Source organism: Topomyia yanbarensis, chromosome 2 (assembly GCF_030247195.1).
Source record: "Topomyia yanbarensis strain Yona2022 chromosome 2, ASM3024719v1, whole genome shotgun sequence".
Classification (NCBI taxonomy): domain Eukaryota; kingdom Metazoa; phylum Arthropoda; class Insecta; order Diptera; family Culicidae; genus Topomyia; species Topomyia yanbarensis.
Window position 1 is genome coordinate 456,269,261 of NC_080671.1, and position 26,026 is coordinate 456,295,286.

The 26,026-nt window shown below is 41.5% G+C and overlaps 1 protein-coding gene and 1 long non-coding RNA gene across 2 annotated transcripts; both read right to left on the bottom strand.

Moving 5' to 3' along the window:
- Positions 1-366: 366 nt before the first annotated feature.
- On the bottom strand, positions 367-3,714 carry LOC131685877 (uncharacterized). Its single transcript, XR_009304882.1, has 5 exons — positions 1,477-3,714; positions 1,316-1,420; positions 1,183-1,259; positions 1,020-1,130; positions 367-888 (listed from the first exon to the last, which is right to left on the bottom strand). It is a non-coding gene; the product is annotated as an uncharacterized LOC131685877 (long non-coding RNA).
- A 768-nt stretch (positions 3,715-4,482) lies between these two features.
- On the bottom strand, positions 4,483-7,234 carry LOC131685874 (nucleosome assembly protein 1-like 4). Its single transcript, XM_058969883.1, has 3 exons — positions 7,001-7,234; positions 5,856-6,600; positions 4,483-5,498 (listed from the first exon to the last, which is right to left on the bottom strand). The coding sequence occupies exons 2-3, from the start codon at positions 6,547-6,549 to the stop codon at positions 4,990-4,992; spliced, it is 1,203 nt and encodes a 400-aa protein (XP_058825866.1). The 5' UTR covers positions 6,550-6,600; positions 7,001-7,234; the 3' UTR covers positions 4,483-4,989.
- Positions 7,235-26,026: the final 18,792 nt, after the last annotated feature.

Genomic DNA, 26,026 nt, shown 5'->3' on the forward strand with positions numbered 1-26,026 from the left:
TATTGTTGAGAGGTACAATAATTACATCTTCATTCATCGATACGCATCCAAGTGCCCCTTGCATTACAGTGACTGTACACCTTTGAACTCCCCCTCGAGCACAACACAGAGAAGAAAACTAATGTGTCAGAACTTTTCATGCGGTTGTCGCGTTAACACGTTTATAATACGCCTACCATAAATTTGTTCTTTTTTTCCAGTTCTCGCGAGTGTTTTCTTTTACCGTTCCTATATCCGAAAACCCACACGCTGTTTCTGCTGTTGTTGACCAAACCTGCCATCAGTTATAATCTGAGTTTTTGATTTTAGCAAGGAAAAACTGAATTTTAAAATTATTTTATTTCAGCAGCACAAGTATGCTCTGCTTTTGCACCATACAAGAATATTTATAAACAATTTAAGCTACAAAATGTCCCAGCTACTTCAAATATCCTCAAATGCATGCACATTTGCAGTGACTCATTTAATCAAATATAGAGTAAAGCTAGGATTGATGTGTGTAGGCACTTTCACAAGGGCATTTTTAAACTTCTCTCTTGAGATTTAACGAACCTTTGTCCTCACGACAGATTAATTTTTTTTTGATAGGGCGCAGTGTAGCAAAAACAACATTATTGGTTCTGTGTCAATCTAAGACTAATCGAGCAGAGTGAAACATGCCAAATCCGGCCAAAAAGTGTCAAACCTTCCTTTCCAGAGCTCATGAAGTTACTTTTGGGCACTTCCACTTGAATTCGTCGGTTGACGGACCTGAATGTGACGAAGAAATAAATATTTTGCCATATTCGCAGATCGCTTGCCAAACAAGGTTTTCTAGTTAGTTGGCTAAGGTCCGGTGCCTCTTCCATACTTTGTATACGTGATCTACCAAACGGTACATTGTTGTTGCTAAAAATAAATTGAAACTTGAATCCAAATGTTGGATTGACGTTTGAATCGGTTCAATAGCTATGCAGTGCCTCGTTTCGATCAGATGAGATACGCTGTGCGGTTCATAGCTGCTACCGATCTATTCTTACCCACACGCTAAAAAGTTATGACCAATTGAGTGCGACTATTTTTTAAAATATCTGTTCGGATGAACCAGAAACTATATTTTTGTAGCAGCACTATCAGCAGCAGCTCAAAAACTGCAAATTAAGTTATTTATTATAGTTTTAATTATTTTTATAACAAACTTACTTAAATAGTATCCTCGTTCTTCCAATGTCGAATCTTTCCTGATTTCACCTTCTCCTCTTCTCTCCTGCTACTCCTTCCTATTAATTTTTCACTGCTATTAAACAATTCTTTAAATAAATTTCAGTTTGCTTACGGTTTGCTTGTCGTCCGACTCAGCGAACGACGACAGTTATTCGGGTGGCGCGATAAAATATTCAGCAGATTTAATCTCCTCTGAGCCTCTTCTTGCTGCACTATCCTGATAATTTTATAATTTATTGCTTTTGTTTATTTTTTTTTCAGATCACAACTTACAATTTGCTAGCCGTCCAAATTCACGTACGGCGACAGTAGTACAGAGAGTAGACTGCTCTACAACTAAATCTTCGAATTTTTACTTTACTTAAACTTAATTTTTCGCAATAAAAAGATTATTCTCCGACTATTTTCCTCACGCACAATTTCTTAGTTTGTTTTGATTCAACTTTTTTTCTTCTTTTTCTTTCCTCACATGACAGCGTTTCCTCACTATTTCACCTTTGCGAGTGGTCTCACTTGACATGGGTTCGGCTGTCTTGCCGACTGCGGTATTACCGACTGCCTACAGTGACTGCCCAGCGGTGTCAACAATATCTTTAAAATGATTTTATATTTATCCTAAGTGTGGGGCCCCTGGCCCTGGCCCAGTGAGCCCATGCGTAAATACGGTACTGAATAAATTTACTATTGTTGTCGAAGTACGTAACGGTTAAAGTTTGAAACCTGGAGAAACTTTTTTCCAGGTATATCCAATGGTGCTCGTATCGTGAGAAGCAAATCTCAAATCACACTGTGCACATATGAAGGACAGATCCCTGTGTGCCAAACAATGTGCGAAAGCCTCTAATGAAACAACATCAATTGCGAGCAAACCCAATAACATTAACTATATCACCAGCAACCGGAGTTGCAACTCAACCACTAAACGAATGCTGGAACAACAGAATCTACACACAGCGTGTCCGATCATTGTGATGCTGCTTACCAATCAACTGCCAGCACCCCCGACAATAAAGTAAATAACAAAAAATACGGATACACGATCGTGACCCGTTGGTCCCACAAACGACTCAAACCAGGTAATCGTGAAAGAAAACCCATACAACATCCAGAGGACAACATGGACAAGAACGATAAACCCAGTGAAAGCGGACTAAGTAATTTACATGGCTTCGCGTATGGGCATGGTTTCATGGCTGGACGGTGAACAGCGACTAACAAAGTCAAGTATACTACATAACAGGGAGTATGGACAGTCGCGCTCAAGCTGATACTACCAACATCAACCTAACCGCCGGTTTTGATAGGTAGGTTTTGCAACTGTTTCGATCCTAGCTCTCAGATCGAGAGAAAATGGTTGTCATTCGAGATTGCCAGATATAGCGCAGGGAAGCTACTTGGGACCATTGATGTTTCTGCTTTGCTTCAATGACGTGCATTTAGTGCTGAAAACTCCTCGCCTGTTCCTGCACAGACGATCTCATAATAATTTGTCTCATTTGCTCAATTCGGGATTTCCGATTTCTCCAACAAAAGCATGAAACTTTCGCTGGTGGTGGTGTAGCAAGAACTTCGCGTGTGTGTGTAAATCCTAAAAAGCACGGTGATCGAATTCCCACGAAAAAATTTCTGGTAGAGCTCTTCCTCCCAGACCCACAGAACTTTTTAACTGCCGAAGCTCTGCCTGTCCGACCCAAGATCTTTGTAACTGCCGAAAACCTGTGGAGAAGGCACAGTCGATTGATAGGGAACGGGGGGAGGCAGTCCTCTTTCGACTGTCCTGGTTTTTTACTCGCCTCATATGGTCACCCTAAAGTTGGACAAGTACTATGATTAAATTTGTTCTAATATTCGATTTCTCTATTCTTTTGTCATTGGCAGCAACATCAATTTCTGGCAGTCCAAAAGAAATGTTTCTCCCCCTGAAAACTCGCAAAATCCTTCACGTGTTCTTATCGTTCCACCCAGGAAAATCTAGGTTAAAGCAATCATTAGCTGCAGACGATTCGCAGATAGGTCTCATTCCGAGTTTTCTCCTTTCTTCTCTTCACAAATTAAAGGAAAAAAAGCTCAATCGAGACTTCTTCGTGGATGGAAAAGAATTCACCGTGTGACGACTGCTCATTAAAATAACCTATTGAAACGGAACAAGTTTCTAAAAGACTCTCTGCTCTACCACCCACATTTCCCCATCCCGCCGAGCATTAATGGGCAGCAAATCCAATACGAATCGCAGCAAATTCCGTTGGGGACAAAGCGATAAGCGCGACCCGACTCAGTTAACTGCTTCTGAAAATATATACAACTAGGTACGCTTCTCTCTTCCTCCTACTTGGCATTTTCACCGTTAATCTGCTCTAAAGGGGAAACGACTGTCGAGGGCGACGGAATCGTCTTGGATTTAATTGAAATTTAAAGAAAAAATGTCAGCAATAGGGAAAAAATCCAACTGAAACGAAATAATTATCTCTTCAGTAGTTAAGCGCCAGAGGAGAATCAGGGAATCGCTTAACTTTTGCCCGTTTTCATTCAAGACGGCCCCTGCTGGTAAGGTGTCTCTCTAATGACACTGGATTAGACACCGAGGAAAAGTCTTTTAAGAAGTAGAAAAGTTGTAGCCATTCACCCTGCTGGTTAGCTGGCAAACAAAAGGGTTGTGAAAAATGTTAAATCGATTGAAAACTTGGTTTGAGCTTGCCTCAATACTGACGAGGTAAATTAAGGTGTACAGGTAATTCTAATAAATTTTCGGTTCAATACCTCGCCCGCTTAGGTCCTAATTCGTTCATCAAGTTTAATACTTGTATTTCGAATTCAACTCGTCAGTAACTAGCACCAACTTGAAGCCAAGCTAGACGATGTATCCAAATTAGTACCTAAATTAGCAGTAGTTAGACAAAATAATCCCAACAGTCACACGACACATGTGAACGCTTAAAGCAACTGGCTTGCCCCATGTTATGTCCCGGAAAGCAAAGACAGACGTTCCGGTTTAGTAAAAATGAACTCTTGTCTTTTGTCAATTCTTTACCCTTCGAAATTTTATAAGAAAAAATCGTGATATTCTTTATAGAATCGTTTTTTTATTAATATTTGTCCAATAAATGTAGTTTTATCCTAAGTTTGTTTTTAACAACGAAGCGTTTCTCTTAATCTTGGTTTACTTTGTAATTGTAGTTTTCATTAAAATCCTTCGAAAAGAAGTTTAATCAATTTTTTAAAACGCAGCGCAGGACACCAAATCAAAAGTAACAGAAGGGAAACAAAAAAAAAGATGAGTAAAAATTTTTCCAATCACATTTTTATTAGAAAATTATAATAATCCTAAGAAATACAGTGAACTGCTCATTTGATTATTTCTTGGAATTCGAATTGAGATGTCGATGTAGAAAATAACGAAAAGAGAAGAGACATAACAGAGTTTCCATAATTTGTCTGGCTGACTGGCAGACAGGCACCCACATGCGTTGCTGTGTTACGCCAGAAGGAGGGTTAATTTCGTGGTTCCAAATGCCGAACCAAACGTGTAAGTGTTAGGAATTGATTTGCGACGGCATCAACTGATCGTTTCGTTTCTTCCGTACCGAGCTAGCAGCAGGATCAACATCAATTCGCGGAAGGAGCAATCCGCAACATTGTGTCATTTATATTAATATGCATTCATTCATATATATGCGTACATGTGTGTGTGTTTGAGTGTGTATGTGTCGGTATGTGTGGATATAGAACACGACGAAAAACTTCTTCAAAATATAGACTGAAACGCAAATAATAAGGATATTGATTCCCCTACTGCTGTTGGCATTCCGCTTGCGTTTGTCCTTCCTTTTTCTTTCCGCCGCCGCCGCCACCCCCACGACCACCTCGCTCTTTCCGGGCCTTAGCCGCCGGGGGTCGCTCTTCTTCCTCCTCCTCCTCTTCACCTTCTTCCTCTTCCATTTCCTCCTCGTCCTCCTCCTCTTCTTCTTCCTCTTCCTCTTCACCGTCATCATCTTCGTCCATCACCTCGCCGGTGTAGTACAGGATGGCCTTCGGGATGATACGGGCCCGTAGGAAGTGGCCAATCTCAAAGTCAGATGCCAGCAGCATCTGCGTTTCGTCATCCACGTTCTTTTCGTCATCCTGCACCTGCGGCGGATTGAAGAAGTTGAAGAACGAATCGTTCGGAAGCGTCTTGGTCAGTGTACGTATGACTCCGCGCTGCTTGTGCTTCTGCTGCTTCTTGATAGTCTTCACCGTCACGTTCTTGCTCGGGTTCCACTGGATCGTGCAGCCGGTGCACTTGTAAATCTCGGGACCTGCAATCGGGAGAGGATAATCAATAAGAATCAGACAAATGGTAGATAACATATGCATCCAATAAAACTAGCCGAGTAATTCAAATGTACACAGTGTTCTATAGTAGCTCTATGAAGTAACCTATTAAAAATGACTCAGTCTGTACGAGTTATTCCAGCTATTCTTTCGAAATAAATCATTCAAGTCTAGGATAAGGTAAAGGACGCTCTGACAATGAAAACAAAAAGAATAGGCTCAGGCAAGATCTATGTATAGGGCTTTGAACATAGCCACTAATAGGGTAAAATGCAAGCATACCATAAAGCGTAGACGTACAATAATAAATCTAATGAATCCACTAATTTGTGTCTACTCACCCTCGAAACTAAACGGTTCCTCCTGATCGACCTGGCACCGCATGAAATACTGCTTAGTCAGCACCGTGTCTTTGAAGAAAGGATTGGTCGAGAAGTGAAATTCCAGCACGTAGCTCATCGGGTCAGTCTTGTACACGATGTTAACGTTTGTTAAATGCGCCAGCACCGGCTCGTCGTGGGGTTGAATCATATCGGCCATCGTCTGGGTGTTCTTGAACACGGTCAACCAAAAGGCCGGGATACCATGCCCTTCCTTGAGGATTTTCGAGTGCTGATTCTTATAGTTCAATGCCATCTTCTTGAAGCGCTCCGTTACTTCGCAGTCGACCTCATTGTCCTCATCGTCGCTCTCATCCACCCACTCCGCTTCGCCGTCTTCCAGCTCCGATTCTCCCGTGATAACCGCTTTCCTACGATCAACCAACGGTTGGTACAGCTCCTGATATTTACATTCCAGAGCGTACACCTCCTCGAAGAATTTTGCCTCCAGCTTCAGATACTTTTGCTGTAGATGCTTCAGGGCGTTGATTCGGTGCTGGACCTTATCAGGTAGTGCCTTAATCACCTCCTTCATCATCATCCGACGCGATGCCGAACTCATATAGGCCGGATCGTCCAGGAAGTCTGGCATCTGATCTTCCCCATCGGAGGCCGATTCGACGGCTTTCGCTGCATTTTTCTCGGTTCCTGTCATTATGTACTTATTCTACGGTCGACGGAAATGTCGCAGTTGCTAGGAACAGTGCTGGAAAAAACGAAGCATACGGTTACTACGATTAGTTCACCAGAATTCATGTTGAAAGTTTCTCGTTCAACGCCAAATTTCAGAAATGACGCATTTTCAATCACTATACGAGACAAGAGTTGGCCATGGAAAAACAACCAAAGCAAGGTTATGTTCTCGCTCTCTCTCTCTCTGACCTGACGTATACATCAAACGGGAGACAATTTGATACGCCACTTGGCAACAGGAATTTTCACTACTTGTTACAAACGCATTAACGCAAAGCAAAGAATCTTGATCCACCCACAAAGCAAAATAATTTACTCACTATCCCCGTTATTATGGTCAATCACAAAATCTGGCGAGACGAAGAAAAACGACCTATGGAAAAGCACATGTGGATCTCCATTTTGCGACTTACCTGCGGTGGTCGAGAAAAAACCGATAGCCTTCTTTCACCACGGACGGAAGCACTGGACCGATCACTAGATTCACACTATCAGTGAGAAACAGGAAACACGGTTACAGGTACCTCTTTTTCTGGAGGAAATAACACGAGATTCGCCTAGCTCTGGGTACGGGAGCAGCAGCGAAAAATGCGTGTGTGCACACTTCCGAATGACGAGAACACAAAAGAAGAGCAGCTAACTCCACCAGAGCAGCAGCAGGCGTTTTTTTGCAAACATCGAACCAGAAGGGAGAAACAGCCGTATCGGAATTTGCACAAGTGGAAGCGAGAGCATCGACGATAGCGGAACGTTTTCGTTTCGCGGCCGGCGCGCGGATTTGTTGACATTAGATTGACGTTTTGCACTGAACGAAAATTTTATGTTAGAAATTGAGCGAATATTTTACTACTGGGACAGGGGTAGGAAACTACTGTCGCTGAGTGAAAACTTATAGGGTAACTAACCTGATTTGGAGTACTTGATCCTCACTCAACTTTTAAATACTTTTACCTGGAACGGGACCTGCAGATAGATGTTTTCTTCTTCCTTTTCTGTTTATCTTTCGTCTCGCCTAGCAATTCTTGCTGCCTCCAATTTTGAATGGTCTGAGTGCATCCGTTGACGTGCCGTACCAGTGACAGAAGGCTGATATATCTTGTGAATCGTACTTTACATGCAATGCAAAGTACATAATGAATTTCTATTTTAATTGAACCCAGTAAACGAAATGGCGACTTGGCGGGTTAAAATACATGCTCGCCGGAGCGGTAGACAGCCCTCTGTCAAGAATGGCGTCTCTGTACAGCCAGCATCACTGCCATGAAAATCAAAACAATAATTTTGGATCGAATCATTAAAAGCTGTATTTGGTTACTAAGTGCCAATTTTCTGAATGATATGGTATCTAATCATCCCGAAAGATGCAAAGCGTCGTGTGGAATGTTTCAATATTGCGCATAGCGCCGAACAAAATTCTTTGTTTGGGGCTTTATAGCTATAACGCCCCATATATGTAGGTCGCTGTCAAACTCCATATGTTGGTATAGGGTTGCCAGGGGGCTGGCGGTAGACTATTGAAGCATTGCTCCTGGCAACCCGCCGTAACTCGCCAGCAAGCCTCTCTAATAGTGTGGGAAAGAAATTCATTTAATTTCGCTGATTTTTAAAAATGCATCACAAGTGATCTGCTCCTAGTTTGAATATTTAATGGGAATGAAGAAAATGGCCCTTAGACCACAGACTAATACATATAAAATAATAGATACCGTTCCAGTAAATGAGTGTTTGGGGCCGTGTATAGAAGGTGGAGCTAGCGTTCTGGGAAAATGAGCGGCTCGATATTCGAGATTTTTAGAGAAAATTCCTCATATTGTTGTCTGTTAACTAGTCTGAGAGAATACCTACGAGGACAATGCCGAAAGTTTGACAGTTTCTGGACGCTATACAAAATAGATCGAAAATTTCCGAATCCAATGTTTACAGAACTTATTTCAACAGCAGAACAATGTATGGACAGCTTTCATTTGTTTCTGTTGCTATTTATGAACGAGGATATAATCCGCCGAGGTGCAAGCACTAGCAGGTTTGAGTGCGTCGCACAGTGGTTTTATTTGCAAAAAACACGCGATTAATTATTTACACAGAAACGGTCAAGTTCATTCGTAACTCAACTTTGTACCGGGAAACAAGTGCTTTTTGTTCTCTCCGGTGTGGTTTAGTTTTTTCGGTAGTACGAAGGTGCTTGCTGTGGCAGAGGCTGCAGTAAAGCATTACTAATAAACAGTCCCGCGAGTGGTAATTATTACCTGCGATATCAGTGAAGTGCGTTACTAAACTGTTTTCTTGCCTGAAAGACGGCTTTGTTTAGACGAGCTATATCAGCTTTCTACTGTGTGAAGGTCACGCGGGTGACGGATAAAACAAACGAAGGATCAATAGACCTTTCTCGTCAAAAAATTTTATATGCAGAACAGCTTTCGTTTTCATCGCTGGATCAATTCTGAATACTGTCACGTTAATTTGGTGTCTCTAACTATTGAAAAAATCAAAAATTCTTCGAGCTGCCCATTTTACTCTGTATTCCCCTGTCATATTTTACCCCGATGCTCCATACTTTTTCACCATTTGGATGAACTTCGAGTGGGGAATATGAAAAAAAGTTACGGCGGGTAGCCTATAACATAGTTCCAGTAGCCTACCGCTAGCCGGCATCTGTTTTAATCTGGCTATTCGCCGTTTCGTTTACTGGGTATGAACTCCAAGAGTTCATTCCAATTTGTCAAAAACATTGTTTTGACGTAGATGAACCCCAAAACAGTGTTGCAGAATATACCGATTTATCGATATTTAAACCGATTTTTAATTTCAATACCAATAAAGTTACTAAAAATACCGATTTCTTTTTTCTTACCAAAAAATCACGATTTTCATATAATAAGATCAACTAATATTACGTATGGGCATTTTTAGAAAATGTCTTCACCTTTCCACATCAAATCATCCGGAAATTGATTCAGCAATCTGCCAGGTTACTATCAAAATTTCAAATGAAGCTCAACAACCGATTCTGAAATTGATTGAGCTCGGTAGGTTTGATTACATAACATTAGAATGATCTATAATTTAAAACCAATAATTTGCAGGTAACTTTTGGTTAGCATACATCTTCACACCGATAAATACCTATTTTTTATTTAGAACTATAATACCGATATTAGATTTGTTCCAGTACCAGTAGAAAGTGGAAGTACTCCGGAGCAAACAGAGAGAAAATCGTTCCTACACTGATAAAAATATAACAGTAACATCTATTAATTTTACACATAGATTTTTGCAATTAGTGGCTGCATATGCATACTATTTACTCGCACATAGATATGATGAGAAAAATATCAATACATACTATTTTGCATTGACATTTTATAACTTCGGCACATAAAACATGAGTCTATAGTGTCACGTACATATAATTTATGTGTAAACTTGTTGAATTCTATAGTTTGCACTTAAAATTTATGTTTTGCGCTTGATGAATATACTCTTTTTGCGCATATAATTGCTAAGTGCGGGTAACAAATGGATTGTGCAGTCAGATTATTTTGAGTGTATGTTCTCTTCTCTTTTTTCTGCTTCCGTTAGCCAACCGGAGTAAAAAGGAAGTATTTTTTGCTTCTGTTTGCTCCGGAGCAACTTCTGTGTACTAGAACAAACCTGTTATACAAAACCATCTGACAACGCTGCTCTAAAGTGAAAAGTGCTCTTAAAACATCGATGACATCTTTTTTGTTTTTTTTTCTGTTTTCTCTACCTATCTGATGTGTTTCATCCTGCCAAGGAATCCAAAAACATCAGCTGTCTCCCGTTTCCAGAGAGTTCGCCAACCAGTTTTGCTTTCAAACTGAAGAGAAAATTACAGTTTAACTTCACCAGGCACAATCATCAGAATGAGATGCAGGAAAATATTAACCCAGAATGGTTTCATTTTACCGTCCAGTTGGAGAAACATTTCACAAATGATAATCGTGTATGCCCAAAAGGTTTTGTGCGGATCTGCGAATTCGGTTTTTGTGGAATAATTCGACCAAGGGCTATGATGTAGCAGCGGTCAGAGTAAGTCCAATCATGCGGCTTCATCCCACCCCGAGAGCAGATGAGCGCTGAGGAATGTTTTCAGCCACCTGGAGGAGGAAGTTCAGCGCGGAAGAAATGTTACCAGACTTCGCCGATCTGGTATCTGGACTTTTTTGATGATCTCATAGAGAACGACTGGTAACTTTAAGGTAAATTGTTTGGAGTCATTTGTTTTTTATTACAACTATTGACGGACGTTTCATTGCAGGATATATATGAAACCGAAAACACCCACAACAATGGGGTAACTAACATAAATCTCACCGGTGACAAAGTGATAGTCGCACGGTTGAGTGAACGAATCGATTTTCTGAGACTGGAAACGTACACACACGTAAGGTTGTCAGATCGATTGGGGATTTACGTCTGCATAAGGGCGAAGTAAGTTCTATGTTTCAAGCAATTTTTTAAGCTCACCTAGGGCACAGACAGATTTTACTTGTATTTTATACTGTATATTCTAAGTCATTTAATTTTCAGTCTGTAATGAGTATGTCATCAAGTGCCTTAATTCTTATTCTTTTTAGCCCACGTAAGCAGCGGTTCGACAGGAAGCATTAGTTTATTTCGGCAATCCGCCGGCTCAAATCCGTCCACAGCGTTGCCAGCTCAACATCACGCATCCGAGGAGGAGCTTCGATGTATCTTGGAGTTTCACCAGCAGGGTCACCGGTGACATGTTTGGAAGTGGCGGGCGGTACAGTCATTACTGGCAGCCAGGGCCACACTGTTAACCCTTAAATGCGCAATGTTGTTTTAAAACAACATTGTGAAAACCATCTCAAAATTATCATAGTGACGTATTAAAACTGTGAGACAATTTTCAGAAAATTTGACAAAAATTGCCTTGCGCCTTTAAGGGTTAACGTGTTCCGGCTCGATAGCCACCTATTGCAGTTCACCCTAAAAGGCCATTGCGGTCCTATCACATGTATTTTCATAGACCACTGGCGGGCCGAGATGGGCGCATCTGGTTGCCAGGATGGTGTGCTATGTGTGTGGGACTTGATACGGGGTATGTCAGCCAAATTTACGGTATGGCCTAAATCTACATAATTAAATTGATTGATTATTTATAGGTGCCTGTATGTACAAAATTGAAGCCCATGACGACTCAATCGTCGCACTTGCCTGTTCCCCGAGTTACGCAATATCGTTCGGACTGAACGAACGAATACGGTTCTGGGATAGATTTCAGGGTCAGCCGCTCAACACCATGACCATCAGTCATGCATATTCATCGCTTGTGATGCTGACGCCGTCCCTTCTCGTGACTGGAAAGCCAGCCCGAATAGAAATGCACAACAGTATTACAGCAGTTTTTATTGTTATATTACAACGAAAAACAATGTTATTCTGGAAAATTTACAATATAAATATAATCACATTTGTTGTTTCTACATCCAATTTCATTGTAAACCCGATTTTTACATGGAAAAAGGGGGGTCGTTAAAGGATGTAAAAATTGATCTTTTCCCATACATTCTGAAATTAAAAACATCGATTTGCATTGTTTTTCCGTTGTAGATTTTGGAGGCATGAAGGACTGCATCATAAGTATATTGATGTTACAACAAAAGTTGTTAACAAATAAAACTGTTGTAAATTCAACGTTTCTACGATCGACTTCGATATTACTTTCTGTTCGGGAGGTTAGTCGAAGATAACTTTCGTAGAAAAATTTTCAAACTAATCTCATCACATTTAGCTTCACTAGTCGTATGGGACGACAATACTAAAGATGTAACTCGGGAAGTCAGGCTTGACTGTTCCAATTCACAGCTAAGTCCGAATATTATGCTACCTGCCAGTGGTTTGGTAATTTGTGACTACGGAAATCAAATGAGAATCGTTCGTTTCCCTCTTGTTGCGTCGGAAAAGTGGTTCGGTCGGGGAATCGTAATCGACCAGCTAACGAAAACAAATGTACAGCAGCAGCTTCTGAACGAAGCCATTGCTAGCACGAGTTTTTGATTTGGAAGGATAGTTGCTGAGGACCATTCTCACAATAGTATAAAAGTTCTAACCTCAAAAACAGACAACAATAAAATGTATTTCTTTCAGAGTTTATAATATCCATTACGTGATCAAATGCGCTGATGGGTTAGGATTTGGATTCGGCTATATTCCATCGTCATTGAAGCTAGATCATAGAATCATGTTAATTTGACAGACTGCAAGTGTTATTAGTAGTACAAACGCTAGCAGCCCAGCTAGTATTGTTCTTTCTGCTTGCAACCAACCTGGTTATATTGATGTCAATGCTAAATTCGCTGTTGCAGCTGTATGGTCGCCATACTGTCCCATGTGTTATGGGATTCGCTATTAACATGGGACAGTTATGCTTAGAGCACCAGATTCTAAAAGCGACCAATTTTGGCCAATCACTGGAGACAAAATCACGCGTAACAATTAATAATAAATTAAATTATTGCTGAGTAATTTTTGTTGTACATGAATAAAACATACCGATTGCCTCGTTACCTATGCTGCCGTGATCCGCATAACAGTTCCGTTTGGGTTTCCTATGCAGATGGGACAGTTATGCGTATCACGGCAGTATGGCTAAATAACCATTAGAAAGGTTATGAGCTTATGTTGTCGCATTTTATAATCTTTTATACTACGTAACAATTAATAATAAGTTACATTATTGCTGAGTATTTTTGTAGTACATGAATAAAACATACCGATTTCCTCGTTACCTATGGCTAAATAATTTTAATGGCTATGAGTTTATTGTTGTCGCATTTATAATCATTTATACTACTTTCAAGTGATCGATTTTAAAGATACGACTCGCACTTTAACCACCCCTTCACCGCGCCATCAAAATAAAAATAAGTCATACTCCTAATGAACTATAATATTTATTAAAATATTTACTAAATAAAAACATAGACCTGATAGTTCGTTTGCAAAAAAACACCGAAGCACAGTGAGTTGGTGTTAATGCTCTATCTTTGATCCTAGTGCTGCAGGATTTGGCCAACATTTATACTATTTTTATTCAATCAACTTCAAGGAAAATGTATCACGTGAACGCTATATATATGGACTTCTAAATTTGGTAATTGTTCCGAATCACACTCGACCTGGCCTTGGGTACAAGATATTTGCTTGATCTCCCACGAGCATGGTCCTGCCGGAGTGTTTGCCTCGCCCGATACCGGGACAGCTTGTCCTAGCGAGGCTACCTCTTGTGAATCGGAACCGCTGAACATTCCGATGAGGGCATGTTCAACGGTGTTACCGACGGAGCCGATCGCTACACTACCAGCAGTAGCTGCGATTTGAGCAATTATTCCAAAGCCCTGGTTGGGAGCTACCATTGGTGCAGCGACAGCCGAGTGTGACGCAGGCTGGACCATCGGCTAACTCGATTCCGGCGAGGTAGAGCGGCTGCAACTGGTGCGGACCTATGTTGCGATGTATATAATTTCAAGGATTACTAGAGATTACCATTTACCAGAGATCATCAGAATGTTTTGTGGCTAACGTTGTAATTCAGCAAAAAAAAACAAAACAAGTTAAATTGATCGCAACAAATAAAACCGCTTTCTTCAACGAATCGTGGACAAGAAAAATCCAAATGCCAAATTTAACGGAACATTTCCTAATGACGTCAAATAAAAATGAAAGCCTAGCGAGCTTGTTAATACAAGATATTCGCAATTAAAAGTAAACCAAATCAAGTTTCTCATACCGTGGTCGAATAAAAAAAAATTCCAAGTCTATGTAAACAAGCTCTGCGAAATGTCAAAAAAGTGAGGTTAAACATTTTCATCCAATGTTCTACAGCGAGATGTTCATTTTAGTTTGTTTACATTGCTAATGAATTTTGTACTGCGATTCACCTCTTCATTTACCGCGTTGCCAAGAACTTAAGTGAAAATATCCAAAGCAGTGCTGCCCAAACGCACATTTTAAGTCCCACCATTCTTGCTGAGGTGAAAAAAATTTTCAACATTCTTGCATATTTCAAATTTTAAAAAATCATTAAAAAATCATGATTGCTCTTAAAAATGTCATTTTTACGGAAATGTTCTTATCAATGTGTAATCTTTCGATTAAAAATAAGAAAAACAGGTGTTAGGTCGGACGAGAAAGGTCTATTCACCTACCAGCTCGTCAGGAACCAACTGGTGAAGTGTTTCGTTTTTTACTTTTCTTATCTATTTTTTTTTCTTTTTATTGCTTTTTATTTTTTATTTTGATTTAAATTAATCAGTGCGGTCGAGCGTGTTGCTCCCGCAACAAAATGGAACAAACAGAAGGATCACCCTCCGAATACGAATCTTATGGGGAAGAGGAACGTATATCTGATTCGGAGACAGATAATGTTATGGTCGATCCACTTCCCCCCAATGTCTCACAGCCCCCCCCCCGAGTCAAGGTTTACCAGGATGGATACGCTGGTCCTTGGGTGGTATACTTTCGGCCCAAAAATAAACCGTTAAACAGCATAACTGTTGCACGGGAGCTGACAAAACGTTACTCGGCCGTAACCGAGATTAAAAAAGTTCAGTCAGATAAACTGCGCGTAGTCGTTACTGACTTGAAACAGGCCAATGATATCGTTAGCAATAGCCTCTTTACGCTGGAGTATCGCGTCTACATCCCTTCTCGTGATGTGGAGATCGACGGTGTGGTAAGTGATGCGGGTCTAACTGTCGATGATCTGATGAATGATGGGGCTGGCCGCTTTAAGGACCCTAACCTTCAATCAGTTAAGATTTTGGAGTGCAAGCAATTGCACTCAAAGTCCATCGAAGATGGTAATTACTATCCATCAGACTCGTTTCGCGTAACCTTCGCCGGATCTACACTTCCGAGCTACGTTGAAGTGGGAGGAGCTCGACTACCTGTGCGGCTGTTTGTACCGCGGGTCATGAATTGTTCCAATTGCAAGCAGCTAGGTCACACGGCCACCTACTGTAGCAATAAGCAACGGTGCGGTAAATGTGGGGAACGCCATGCGGATGATACTTGCAGTAGGCCCGCTGAGAAGTCTGTTTACTGTGGGGAGAATCCGCATGCACTTTTGACATGCCCAACGTACAAACTTCGCGCGGATAAACTGAAGCGATCCGCCAAAGATCGCTCCAGACGCTCTTACGCAGAAATGCTTAAAAGAGCTGTTCCACTTATCTCTGAAAACCCATTCGCTCTCTTGCCAACTGACGATAACGCCTCTAACGACCCTTGCGAGGGGCATTCTTTGGCTCCGCTTGGAAACTCTAGGAAAAGACCTAATCAAAACTCACCTGAACTTCCTCGTAAGGGTCCTAGGTTGTCCCAAACAAGGGTACAAAATAAAAATAATTCATCAACTGGAAGTGCTGGTACAAATCCGAAGATAATACCTCCTGGTTTTGGGAAATTGAGATACAACCAGGAGTTCCCAGCACTCCCCGGGGCACCAAAAATCCCAAGTGCTCCAATTTTACAGTCAGAAACTCAACCTAAAACGGGATTCCTTAAATTTTCTGACATTGTGGACTGGATATTCACAGCTTTCAACATTACTGATCCTCTGAAAAGCTTGCTGGTTGCTATTCTACCAACAGTAAGAACATTTTTAAAACAGTTGACTGAACAATGGCCCCTCCTTACAGCGATCGTATCCTTCGATGGCTAACTTCTAATATAAACCTCAACTTCCACGATTTTAACATTATCCGCTTGGATCGAGAAGACTCATATGGGGGGGGGGTACTTTTAGGGATCAAAAAGTGCTACTCCTTCAATCGAATCAACCTCCCTTCGACGCCAGGCATTGAAGTTGTCGCTTGTCAAACAACAATCAAAGGCAAAGATCTTTGCATTGCTTCTAGTTACATTCATCCTGGGGCCATGATGGGATATCGAAGATTCTCCAACGTGATTGAACACCTTCCCTCGCCCCGCCTGCTTCTTGGAGACTTTAACTCTCACGGTACGGGGTGGGGCTGTCTATACGACGATAATCGATCTTCGACAATTCAAGATCTTTGTGACAACTTCAATATGACAATTCTGAACACAGGGGAAATGACACGGATTCCTAGACCACCTGCACAAGCAAGTGCACTGGACATATCTTTATGCTCGACATCACTACGGTTAGATTGCAAGTGGAAGGTAATATCTGATCCCCACGGTAGTGGGGATCAGATATTACCTTCCTCTTACCAATTGTAATTGCAATCACCACTGCTTCAAGACCATCGGCACCAATCAATGTTCCCTATGACCTCACACGAAACATTGATTGGAAGAGCTACGCTGCTGAGATATCCAAAACTATCGATTCAACACAGGTACTTCCCCTGGAGGAAGAATATAAGTTTTTGTCCAACTCGATTCTCGACAGCGCGATTCAAACTCAGACGAAACGAGTACCCGACGTGAACACCCAAAAACGTTCTCCCAACCCGTGGTGGGACAAAGAGTGCTCAGACGTGTACGCGGAGAAAGCTGCCGCGTATAAAACCTTCCGGAACGACGGGTTAGTTGCTAGTTATCGAGTGTACGCGATATTAGAAAAGCGAATGAAAAATTTAATGAAAGCTAAGAAACGCAGTTACTGGCGCCGGTTTGTCGACGGGTTAACAAGAGAAACATCGATGAGCACTCTTTGGGGCACGGCCCGACGTATGCGAAACCGAAACAGTACTAACGAGAGCGTGGAATATTCAAACCGTTGGATATTCGATTTCGCCAAGAAGGTTTGTCCGGATTCCGCCCCGGCACAGAAAATCTACCGCGCCGCGTCGCCTTACAACACCGCGAACGAAACACCGTTTACGATGGTGGAGTTCTCACTTGCTCTCTTATCATGTAACAATAAAGCCCCGGGGCCAGATAGAATCAAATTCAACTTGTTGAAGAATCTGCCAGACTCTGCCAAAAGACGCTTGTTGAATTTATTTAATAGGTTTCTTGAGGGTAACATTGTCCCACATGACTGGAGATAGGTAAGGGTCATCGCCATCCAAAAACCAGGAAAACCAGTCTCCAACCACAATTCGTATCGTCCGATTGCAATGCTGTCCTGTATCCGGAAGTTATTCGAAAAAATGATCTTGTTTCGCCTCGATAATTGGGTCGAAACAAATGGCTTACTGTCAGATACACAATTTGGCTTCCGCAAAGGCAAAGAGACGAACGATTGCCTTGCGTTGCTCTCAACAGAAATTCAAATGGCATATGCTAACAAAGAGCAGATGGCATCAGTATTCTTGGATATTAAGGGGACTTTCGATTCAGTTTCGATCAACATTCTTTATGAGAAGTTGCACCAGCATGGTCTTTCGCCAATTTTAAAAAACTTTTTGATAAACCTGTTGTCTGAAAAACAAATGCATTTCTCGCATGGCGATTTATCGACATCACGATTTAGCTACATGGGCCTTCCCCAGGGCTCATGTCTAAGCCCTCTCCTCTACAATTTTTACGTGAATGACATTGACGAATGTCTTGTCAATTCCTGCACGCTAAGGCAGCTTGCAGATGACGGTGTGGTCTCTATTACAGGTCCTAAAGCCGTCGACTTGCAAGGACCACTGCAAGATACCTTGGACAATTTATCTGCTTGGGCTCTCCAGCTGGGTATCGAGTTCTCCACGGAGAAAACTGAGCTAGTCGTATTTTCTAGAAAGCGTGAACCAGCGCAACTACAGCTTCAATTAATGGATCAAACTATTGCTCAGGCTTCAACATTCAAATATCTCGGGGTATGGTTCGACTCTAAAGGTACCTGGGGATGTCACATTAGCTATCTGAAACAGAAGTGCCAACAAAGGATCAACTTTTTCCGTACAATAACTGGAACATGGTGGGGTGCCCATCCAGGAGACCTAATCAGGCTGTACCGAACAACGATATTATCAGTGTTGGAGTACGGATGTTTCTGCTTTCACTCCGCTGCGAACATACACTTCATCAAACTGGAGCGAATCCAGTATCGTTGCTTGCGTATTGCCTTGGGTTGCATGCACTCGACCCATACGATGAATCTCGAAGTGCTGGCGGGCGTTCTTCCGCTGAAAAATCGATTTTGGGACCTCTCATATCGATTGCTCATTCGATGCGATATTCTGAACCTATTGGTGATTGCAAATTGCGAAAGGCTTGTCGAGCTTAATTCTCAGACCCGATTCATGTCCTTGTACTTCGACTACATGGCACAGAACATCAATTCATCTATGTATATCGTCAACCGTGCTCATCTCTTAGATACTTCTGATCCAACTGTATTTTTCGATACATCCATGAAGGAAGAGATTTGTGGAATTCCGGATCATATTCGCCCACAAGTGGTCCCAAATATTTTCTATAACAAATACCATCAAATCGACTGCGCCAAAATGTTCTACACTGACGGATCAATTCTCGACGGGATCACAGGCTTCGGTATCTTCAACGAAAATCTTGCTGCCTCATTCAAACTTAATGATCTTGCTTCAATTTACGTCGCAGAATTAGCTGCCATTCAGTATACTCTCGGGATCATTGATACCCTACCCTCAGACCATTACTTCATTGTTTCGGATAGTCTCAGCTCCATTGAGGCCATCCGTGCGGCGAAGCCTGGAAAGCACTCACCGTATTTCCTGGGGAAAATACGGGAATATCTGAGTGCTTTATCTGAAAAAACTTACCAGATTACCTTGGTTTGGGTCCCGTCACATTGTTCTATTGCGGGCAATGAGAAGGCGGACTCTTTAGCCAAGGTGGGCGCATTAGAAGGCGACACTTACGAAAGACCAATTTGCTTCAACGAATTTTTCAGTATCTCTCGTCAGAGGACGCTCGATAGTTGGCAAACCTCATGGAGCAATGGGCATCTGGGACGGTGGCTACATTCCATTATCCCAAAGGTATCAACGAATGCTTGGTTTAAGGGGTTGGATGTGAACCAGGACTTTATTCGTACGATGTCAAGGATCATGTCCAACCTCTACTCATTTGACGCGCATCTCCGTCGTATAGGGCTTACTGAAAGTAATCATTGTGTTTGTGAGAACGGCTATCACGACATCGAGCATGTTGTTTGGCTGTGCGCAGAGTACTGTGTTGCCAGGTCTCAACTAATAGATTCCCTTCGGGCCCGAGGTAGATCACCCTATGTGCCAGTCCGGGACGTCCTGGCAAGCCGTGACCATCCCTATATTTTTCTTATCTATATCTTTTTGAAAACCATTGATGTCCAAGTTTAATACATTTTCCCCTCTCTCATTCACAGTAGAATCTCACCAACCTATCCCTGTATCTACAATATGGCATTGCTTCACGAGTCTTCGGTGCTTCTTGATAACCGTCTACCCAGAACATCATGACATACCTCACATGCAGATGATATAGAGAACATCATGACAGCATCAGAGTGCCAATAATTATCCGAAATATCGACCCTCCCCTCGCCCCTGCGATTACAGGCTGGAAACTACAACACTACAACAAAGTGTGCATATCCGCCACAATGATCAATCAGCAAACGACGATGTCAATTACACAATATGTATCCCACTTCCTACCTTTTTCCTTTACTTACATAAGAGGGGAGCAAGCCGCCCCTAAATACGACTTTCCCTTCCCCCACTAACATGTGACATGTAATTAAAAAAAATGAATTATCGGTCTCGTTTAGCTAAAGCATTTGGGCCTAAATAAACGTATTTAAGATAAAAAATGTAAGAAATGTAAAAAAAGGTCAAGTTTAGATCAATAATGTCTTCTGAAAGTTTTATTAGTATTTCAAAACCTGTCTTCTGGTCTACATTTAGTGATTAATCTCCCTAAAAGTGAGATATGTTTATTATTATTTTTTTAATGTATAGATAATGAGATCATATGTTCTGCAATGTTGTATAGCTACTTTTTGCGAACAACTTTGCTTAAGAATCCAAAACTGTATATTCAATACTTATGAAGTTATAGTGCCTTGTTTGTGGATGACCCCTTAAAATCATTTTTTTAATATAACTTTTTTGGTATCGTACCTATGAATTTAGAATGTTCTACAAAGTTATTTGCGTCAGGTGCAGAGGTGCAGCTGGTGAACCTGGTGTTTACCCATTTGGTACATGCGTTTGTTTTCCTCTTGACTAAGATGCAACAATCCAGGTCTCTCCTCGACATTTACGCCTACAATTGTCCACGAAATGGTGTACGTATGCAGCTGCATCTTTTAATCGTCGCCACTTCGAGAATCTAGAAAAATCTGTCACAACCTCCGGAATAGTTTACCCCTGGATTAGAAAGCAGAGTCTCAGTTCCTCTTCAGGTACTTTCGAAGGACTCGGTTACTTCGGTCAATTCTCCTCTGCAAGCCGAAGAAATTCGGGACCTTTAAACCACTCGTCGGTTGCTTAAGGGCACGGATTCTGACTCCACTTTGTTGCAGCATCCGCAGAGTTTAGCTTACCCAGTGCCATTCTGAGAGGTTTTTGTCAGCTCGCTACGTATTGCGTGTACCGACGATAATCGGCACGTAATCAGGCCAACACTATGGCGGAATCACTCCTTAAAAAGTGCTGCTTCACCTTCACGCTGTGATTCTCCTGAACGTACGACATCAAACGGCTGCGAAAAACTGCTGCTTGTAGTTCCGTGCGAGGAATCGAGAGTGGCTTCAGTCCCACCTTCGTTTTGGTCGCAACCAGAGTTGAAAATATTCAAATTCATTGAATGAAATTTGATCATATTCAGCCGCATTCATTTTCAATATTCAGTAACGCAGCTGAAAACGTCAAACGAACAAACCGCCCATTCATCCATGCAGATTTTCATTCGTCTCCGATTATTACACGAAGCGGCCGTGCAGCAATGAATAAAACGCATCAAAGTAGGCCCTGGCACAATGTAAGCAATGATGATTGTAGTTTCATATGCTTTACCGGCATTTGAAAACATTTTCCTATATAATTAGTGAAATGAATATATTGTACGATATTCAACTGAATGAATAACATGGATATTTGAATGAATATTTTTTCTATTCACCGCGAGTCGCATCAGGTTCATTTTCAGCCGTCAAAAAAGAGCTTCGATTATTTTTAACTCTGGTCGCAACTATCGAGCACTCTGCTTTGCCCTCCGTGTTGATCACTTTGAAGTACGCTACGGCGGAGAAAGCGACTTCACATGCATCGAAGGAAACGTGCAATTGAAGATGATCATACAACTGCATGTCCGCTTCCTTGAGATAGAATACGCCCATTAGGCATAATTTTAGCATCTGACGTTTGGTTGGCTGCTTACCGCTATCTATCACCAGTTGTATATCTTCTTTAATTTCCATCGAGAACAGCAACTCGTCCTCTGGTCTGCCAAAGCATGCCCAACACGCAGTCGCCTCTGTCCGCTGCGTTAATGTTAGGTTTTCGCTAGGGTTAGCGGATGCCTCCTTCTATCCACGAAGAACTCCAGCATTGTTCGACACCCAGGTCCAAAGATGGGATTCTCCCTTCGTTGCAATTTCATGCGATACTCGCTCGGTTTCTTCGTCATTTTCAAATTCAGATAATCATCCATATAAAGAGCGAACACGAAATTATTGCGACACATTCAACAGGGCATAACTTTTTTACCATTGGGTAAAAATCAACCAAATTTTGCACACTTTCTCATTGATGTGTATTGTTTACATGCTGTCAAACTCGAAGTCGTGTTTTTCGATTCAACAAAAATGGAGGTGAACCAACACGAGCCGAGAGAACAAATTCTTTCCAAACACCTAGAATTTCCTGACCTGTCGCACCGGCAGTTGGGAAAAATGTTGAACATTCACCATTCAACCGTCTCCAGAGTGTCGAAGCGGTTCCAGAAGCGGTTGACGTTGGACAACGGCAAAGGAGCTGGAAGAAAACCGGGACCGGAGAACAAAAAGACAGAGGGAAAGGTGAAGCGGATGATTAAAGCAAATCCCAACATCTCAAGTCGTGATTTGGCTAAAAAGATCGGCATGTCGCAGAGCTACATCCAGAATGCAAAGAAGAGAGCTGGACTACATACATACAAGGTACAGAACTTCCCAAACCGCGATGAGCGGCAACAATCGACGGCTAAAACTCGGACAGGGAAGCTCTACGAGAAGATGCTGACAAAATATGGCTGCTGTGTGATGGACGACGAAACGTATATAAAAGCCGATTTTAAGCAAATTCCGGGGTTGGAGTTTTTCACCGGCAAGAGCAAGTTCTATGTGGACGATAAATTTAAGAAGAAGAAAATATCGAAGTTCGCCTCCAAATATCTCATTTGGCAGGCCATCTGCTTGCGGACTGAGGAGTGAGCCTTTCGTGACAAATGGCGAGATCTACAAATCTGAGTGCCTCGAGAAGCGTCTTTTGCCGTTCTTGCAGCAGCACGACGAAGCTCCGCTATTTTGGCCAGATTTGGCATCATGCCACTATTCTAAAAGTGTCCTGGAGTGGTATGAGGCCAATTCTGTCCATTTTGTTCCAAAGGACATGAATCCGCCAAACTGTCCGGAGCTGCGCCCGGTGAAGCAGTACTGGGCAATGATGAAGCGGGAACTTCGGAAGAGCAAGAAGGCAGTCAAAGACGAGAAGGACATGTTAAGAAAATGGAAAAAACTGAGAAACTGGTACCGTATGACACTGTAAAGACTTTGATGGAGGGCATCAAGCGAAAATGCGTTCAATTTTACACTCAAGGCTCCATCGATTAACTTTTCTTTTGATTTTTGAAGTAAATATATATATAAAACTACCCTAAAATTTTGGTTTGATTTTAAACATTATAAGAAAATGGCATGACATTTTCGGTGTCGCAATAATTTCGTGTCCGCCCTTTAGCGGCTTTGCAGAATTCCCTCTACTGCTCGTGGGAAAAGGTCTACAAACGTGGATCCAAATATTGCCACATCCATAATGTAGGTTTGACCACTCCTGATGGGTCATTCCGAAATACGAAACGTTGAGAATAGTGGTCCGGCTCGCGGATCTACAGCTGGTGGAACATTTCTCGTATATCTGCTCTCTTACTGTATATCACAGACTAACAGACATAACATTCGAAAACAATGCTTCGCCTTTAACACTCATTTTAAATATATTTGTAGTTGGGACTGTGGCCACATTTGCAATTACGGCGCCACTGACATATGGACAAGCATATGAGGGATAGACCACTAGTGAAAAATTGTTCTCAAATCTGAGGGGTAACCCACTAGTAAATGAGTGTCTGGGACCGTGAATAAAAGGTGGAGCTAGTTTTCTGGGAACATTGTCGGATCGATGTTTTCTGAGGGAATAGGGATCTTTAGGGGTGTGCGGGTTAAGGCATATTCTGATGCAGATTAGTACCGTGAGTTAATATCTCAGTCCTTTTTCAATTTTTTGGCCCGAAACTATTGAAAAAAAAACATTTTTTAGTTTGTTTCCTTTTAGGACAATAACACATCCAAACCCATGCGACTTGCACGACCCTATAGGTTGTCTTATCAGATCTACCATAGTTTGCAGATGAAACTTGGGATGGCAGGTTGCTAGCGGATTGACAAAGTACCAGATCATGCTGTGTGGGGTGCTGTCCCGGTTAACAATGAGGCGAACGAGATATTTGCAGATACGTCATTTAGTAGGACAACTGTCAGTTTGCTGGTTGAGTTTAATTTGGTTTTTTTAAATTTAAAAATCATAAAAGAATAATTAAGGTTTAAGAATGATATGAGTGTACTCGTAAGGACACCCGCTACCAATACATATGAAAAACTGGCACAATTTTTCCAAATTAAAGATCCCTATTTCCTCATAGTGTTATGCCTGTTAGTCTATGATTAGAGGTAGCTACCTTTCCGGTGTAGGAGCAAAAAGCATCTGAGAATTTCATAAGTCTCGGCATATGAACCAACCTTCTGACGATGTCATTGAACGCTTTAGAATGTCATAGGCAGGCTTACGAATTCATTGATCTTTATTCATGCACTCCATAGACGTACAAATAATGTATTTCATAAAACAGTCTTATGACTTCGCTCCGCCTTTAAAAATTTCATAAGTTTTTCTCATGAAACCCATATGAGATCTGTTATTGATTCTATAAAATTGTATTTTGTTTTTCATAAACGTCACTTTTGTGAAAAGTTCATAATTGTTTCTTATGAATTCAGTACTGGCCTGGACGGCCAACCAGGAGTTAATAGTTTCAGCACTTTTTGATTACCGCTGTTTGAAACAAAAGAAGTGAGATTTTCAGTCAAATTGCAACAATTTTAAATTGTTTTTATGTTATTGAATAAATTACTGTGAGCATTTAATCTGTTTACATGGTTATGATTTTTACAGAAGATATCTCTTGAGCGTTTTTTCAAAACGTCATATCTGCAATGAGTTACTCTCTGTTAATACTTTCTCTTTCGATTTTTACGGCGTCACTATAACACTTTTCACTTATTTTACAGTACAGATCGAAAGACGGTGGTTTTAGCTAGCATATTATGCAAAGAGCTGAGGGATAAATGTTAAAGTGACTGAATTATTAACAGAAGAGAAAGTAAACAAAGAGAGTAACTCATTGCAGATATGACGTTTTGAAAAAACGCTCAAGATCTGATTATTTGAAATGAAATAAGTTGTGCATATAATTAGTGTCTGACGCGTATTTTATAATAATCAAAATCATTTGAGAAGTAACAATCATAATCATTCAGTTGTCAAGTCCAGTTTCCCAGTTGTCTAAGCCCAGTTTCCCAAGAAATATTGACGAAGCGTTGCTCATTATGTACAAATTTTAATATTTAAGGAGAGTTTTCTCTTCAATCTTCTGAAGGGATCTATACTTGGCGGTTAATTTGTCCCGAATTGAGTTCTACAAGATGACCACACGAACGAACTCATGAGGAATGACGTTCATGTTTGACAATTCTCAGTGATTTGTTTACTTTGTCAGTTGCGTGAGTTGGAGTGCAACGGGTGGCCATCTTGTACATTCAAACTCACGTAACTCCCATGTAAACAAACCACCGAGAATTGTTAAACGAAGTTCATCCCAGAGAGCAATTTTTCTGGCTGAGATTGCTCTGCTAGATTTCTGTAAGTCTTGGTTTGGCAGCCCTGCTAGATTTCTGCGCGTATCCTGTCGGGTTAGTTGAGCTAGGCCGAACTCGGTTTCGCTCGCGTTTTCTGGCAAATTTCGACAGGAACCGAGCAAAACCCTGGCATAACTCGGACATAAACTGTGCAAAAATCCTGGCAATTCCTACCTGGTAGAATTTAGCACGAATCGAGCAAAACATCTGACAAAGATGTGGCAGGAAGCGTGCAGAGATATTGGCCGTACATTTCTGGCTCGATTCTGGATAAAAGTGAGCATCATCGGTTGGTTTAACCGCTTCTGTCAGAAACGGTTGTTGCATT

Bases quoted from the DNA above. Each gene is read 5' to 3' on its own strand.
- LOC131685874 (XM_058969883.1), bottom strand. From the start codon at position 6,549: ATGACAGGAACCGAGAAAAATGCAGCGAAAGCCGTCGAATCGGCCTCC. The intron at 5,499-5,855 runs GTGAGTAGACAC...TCCCGATTGCAG, and splicing joins GGAACCGTTTAGTTTCGAGG to GTCCCGAGATTTACAAGTGC.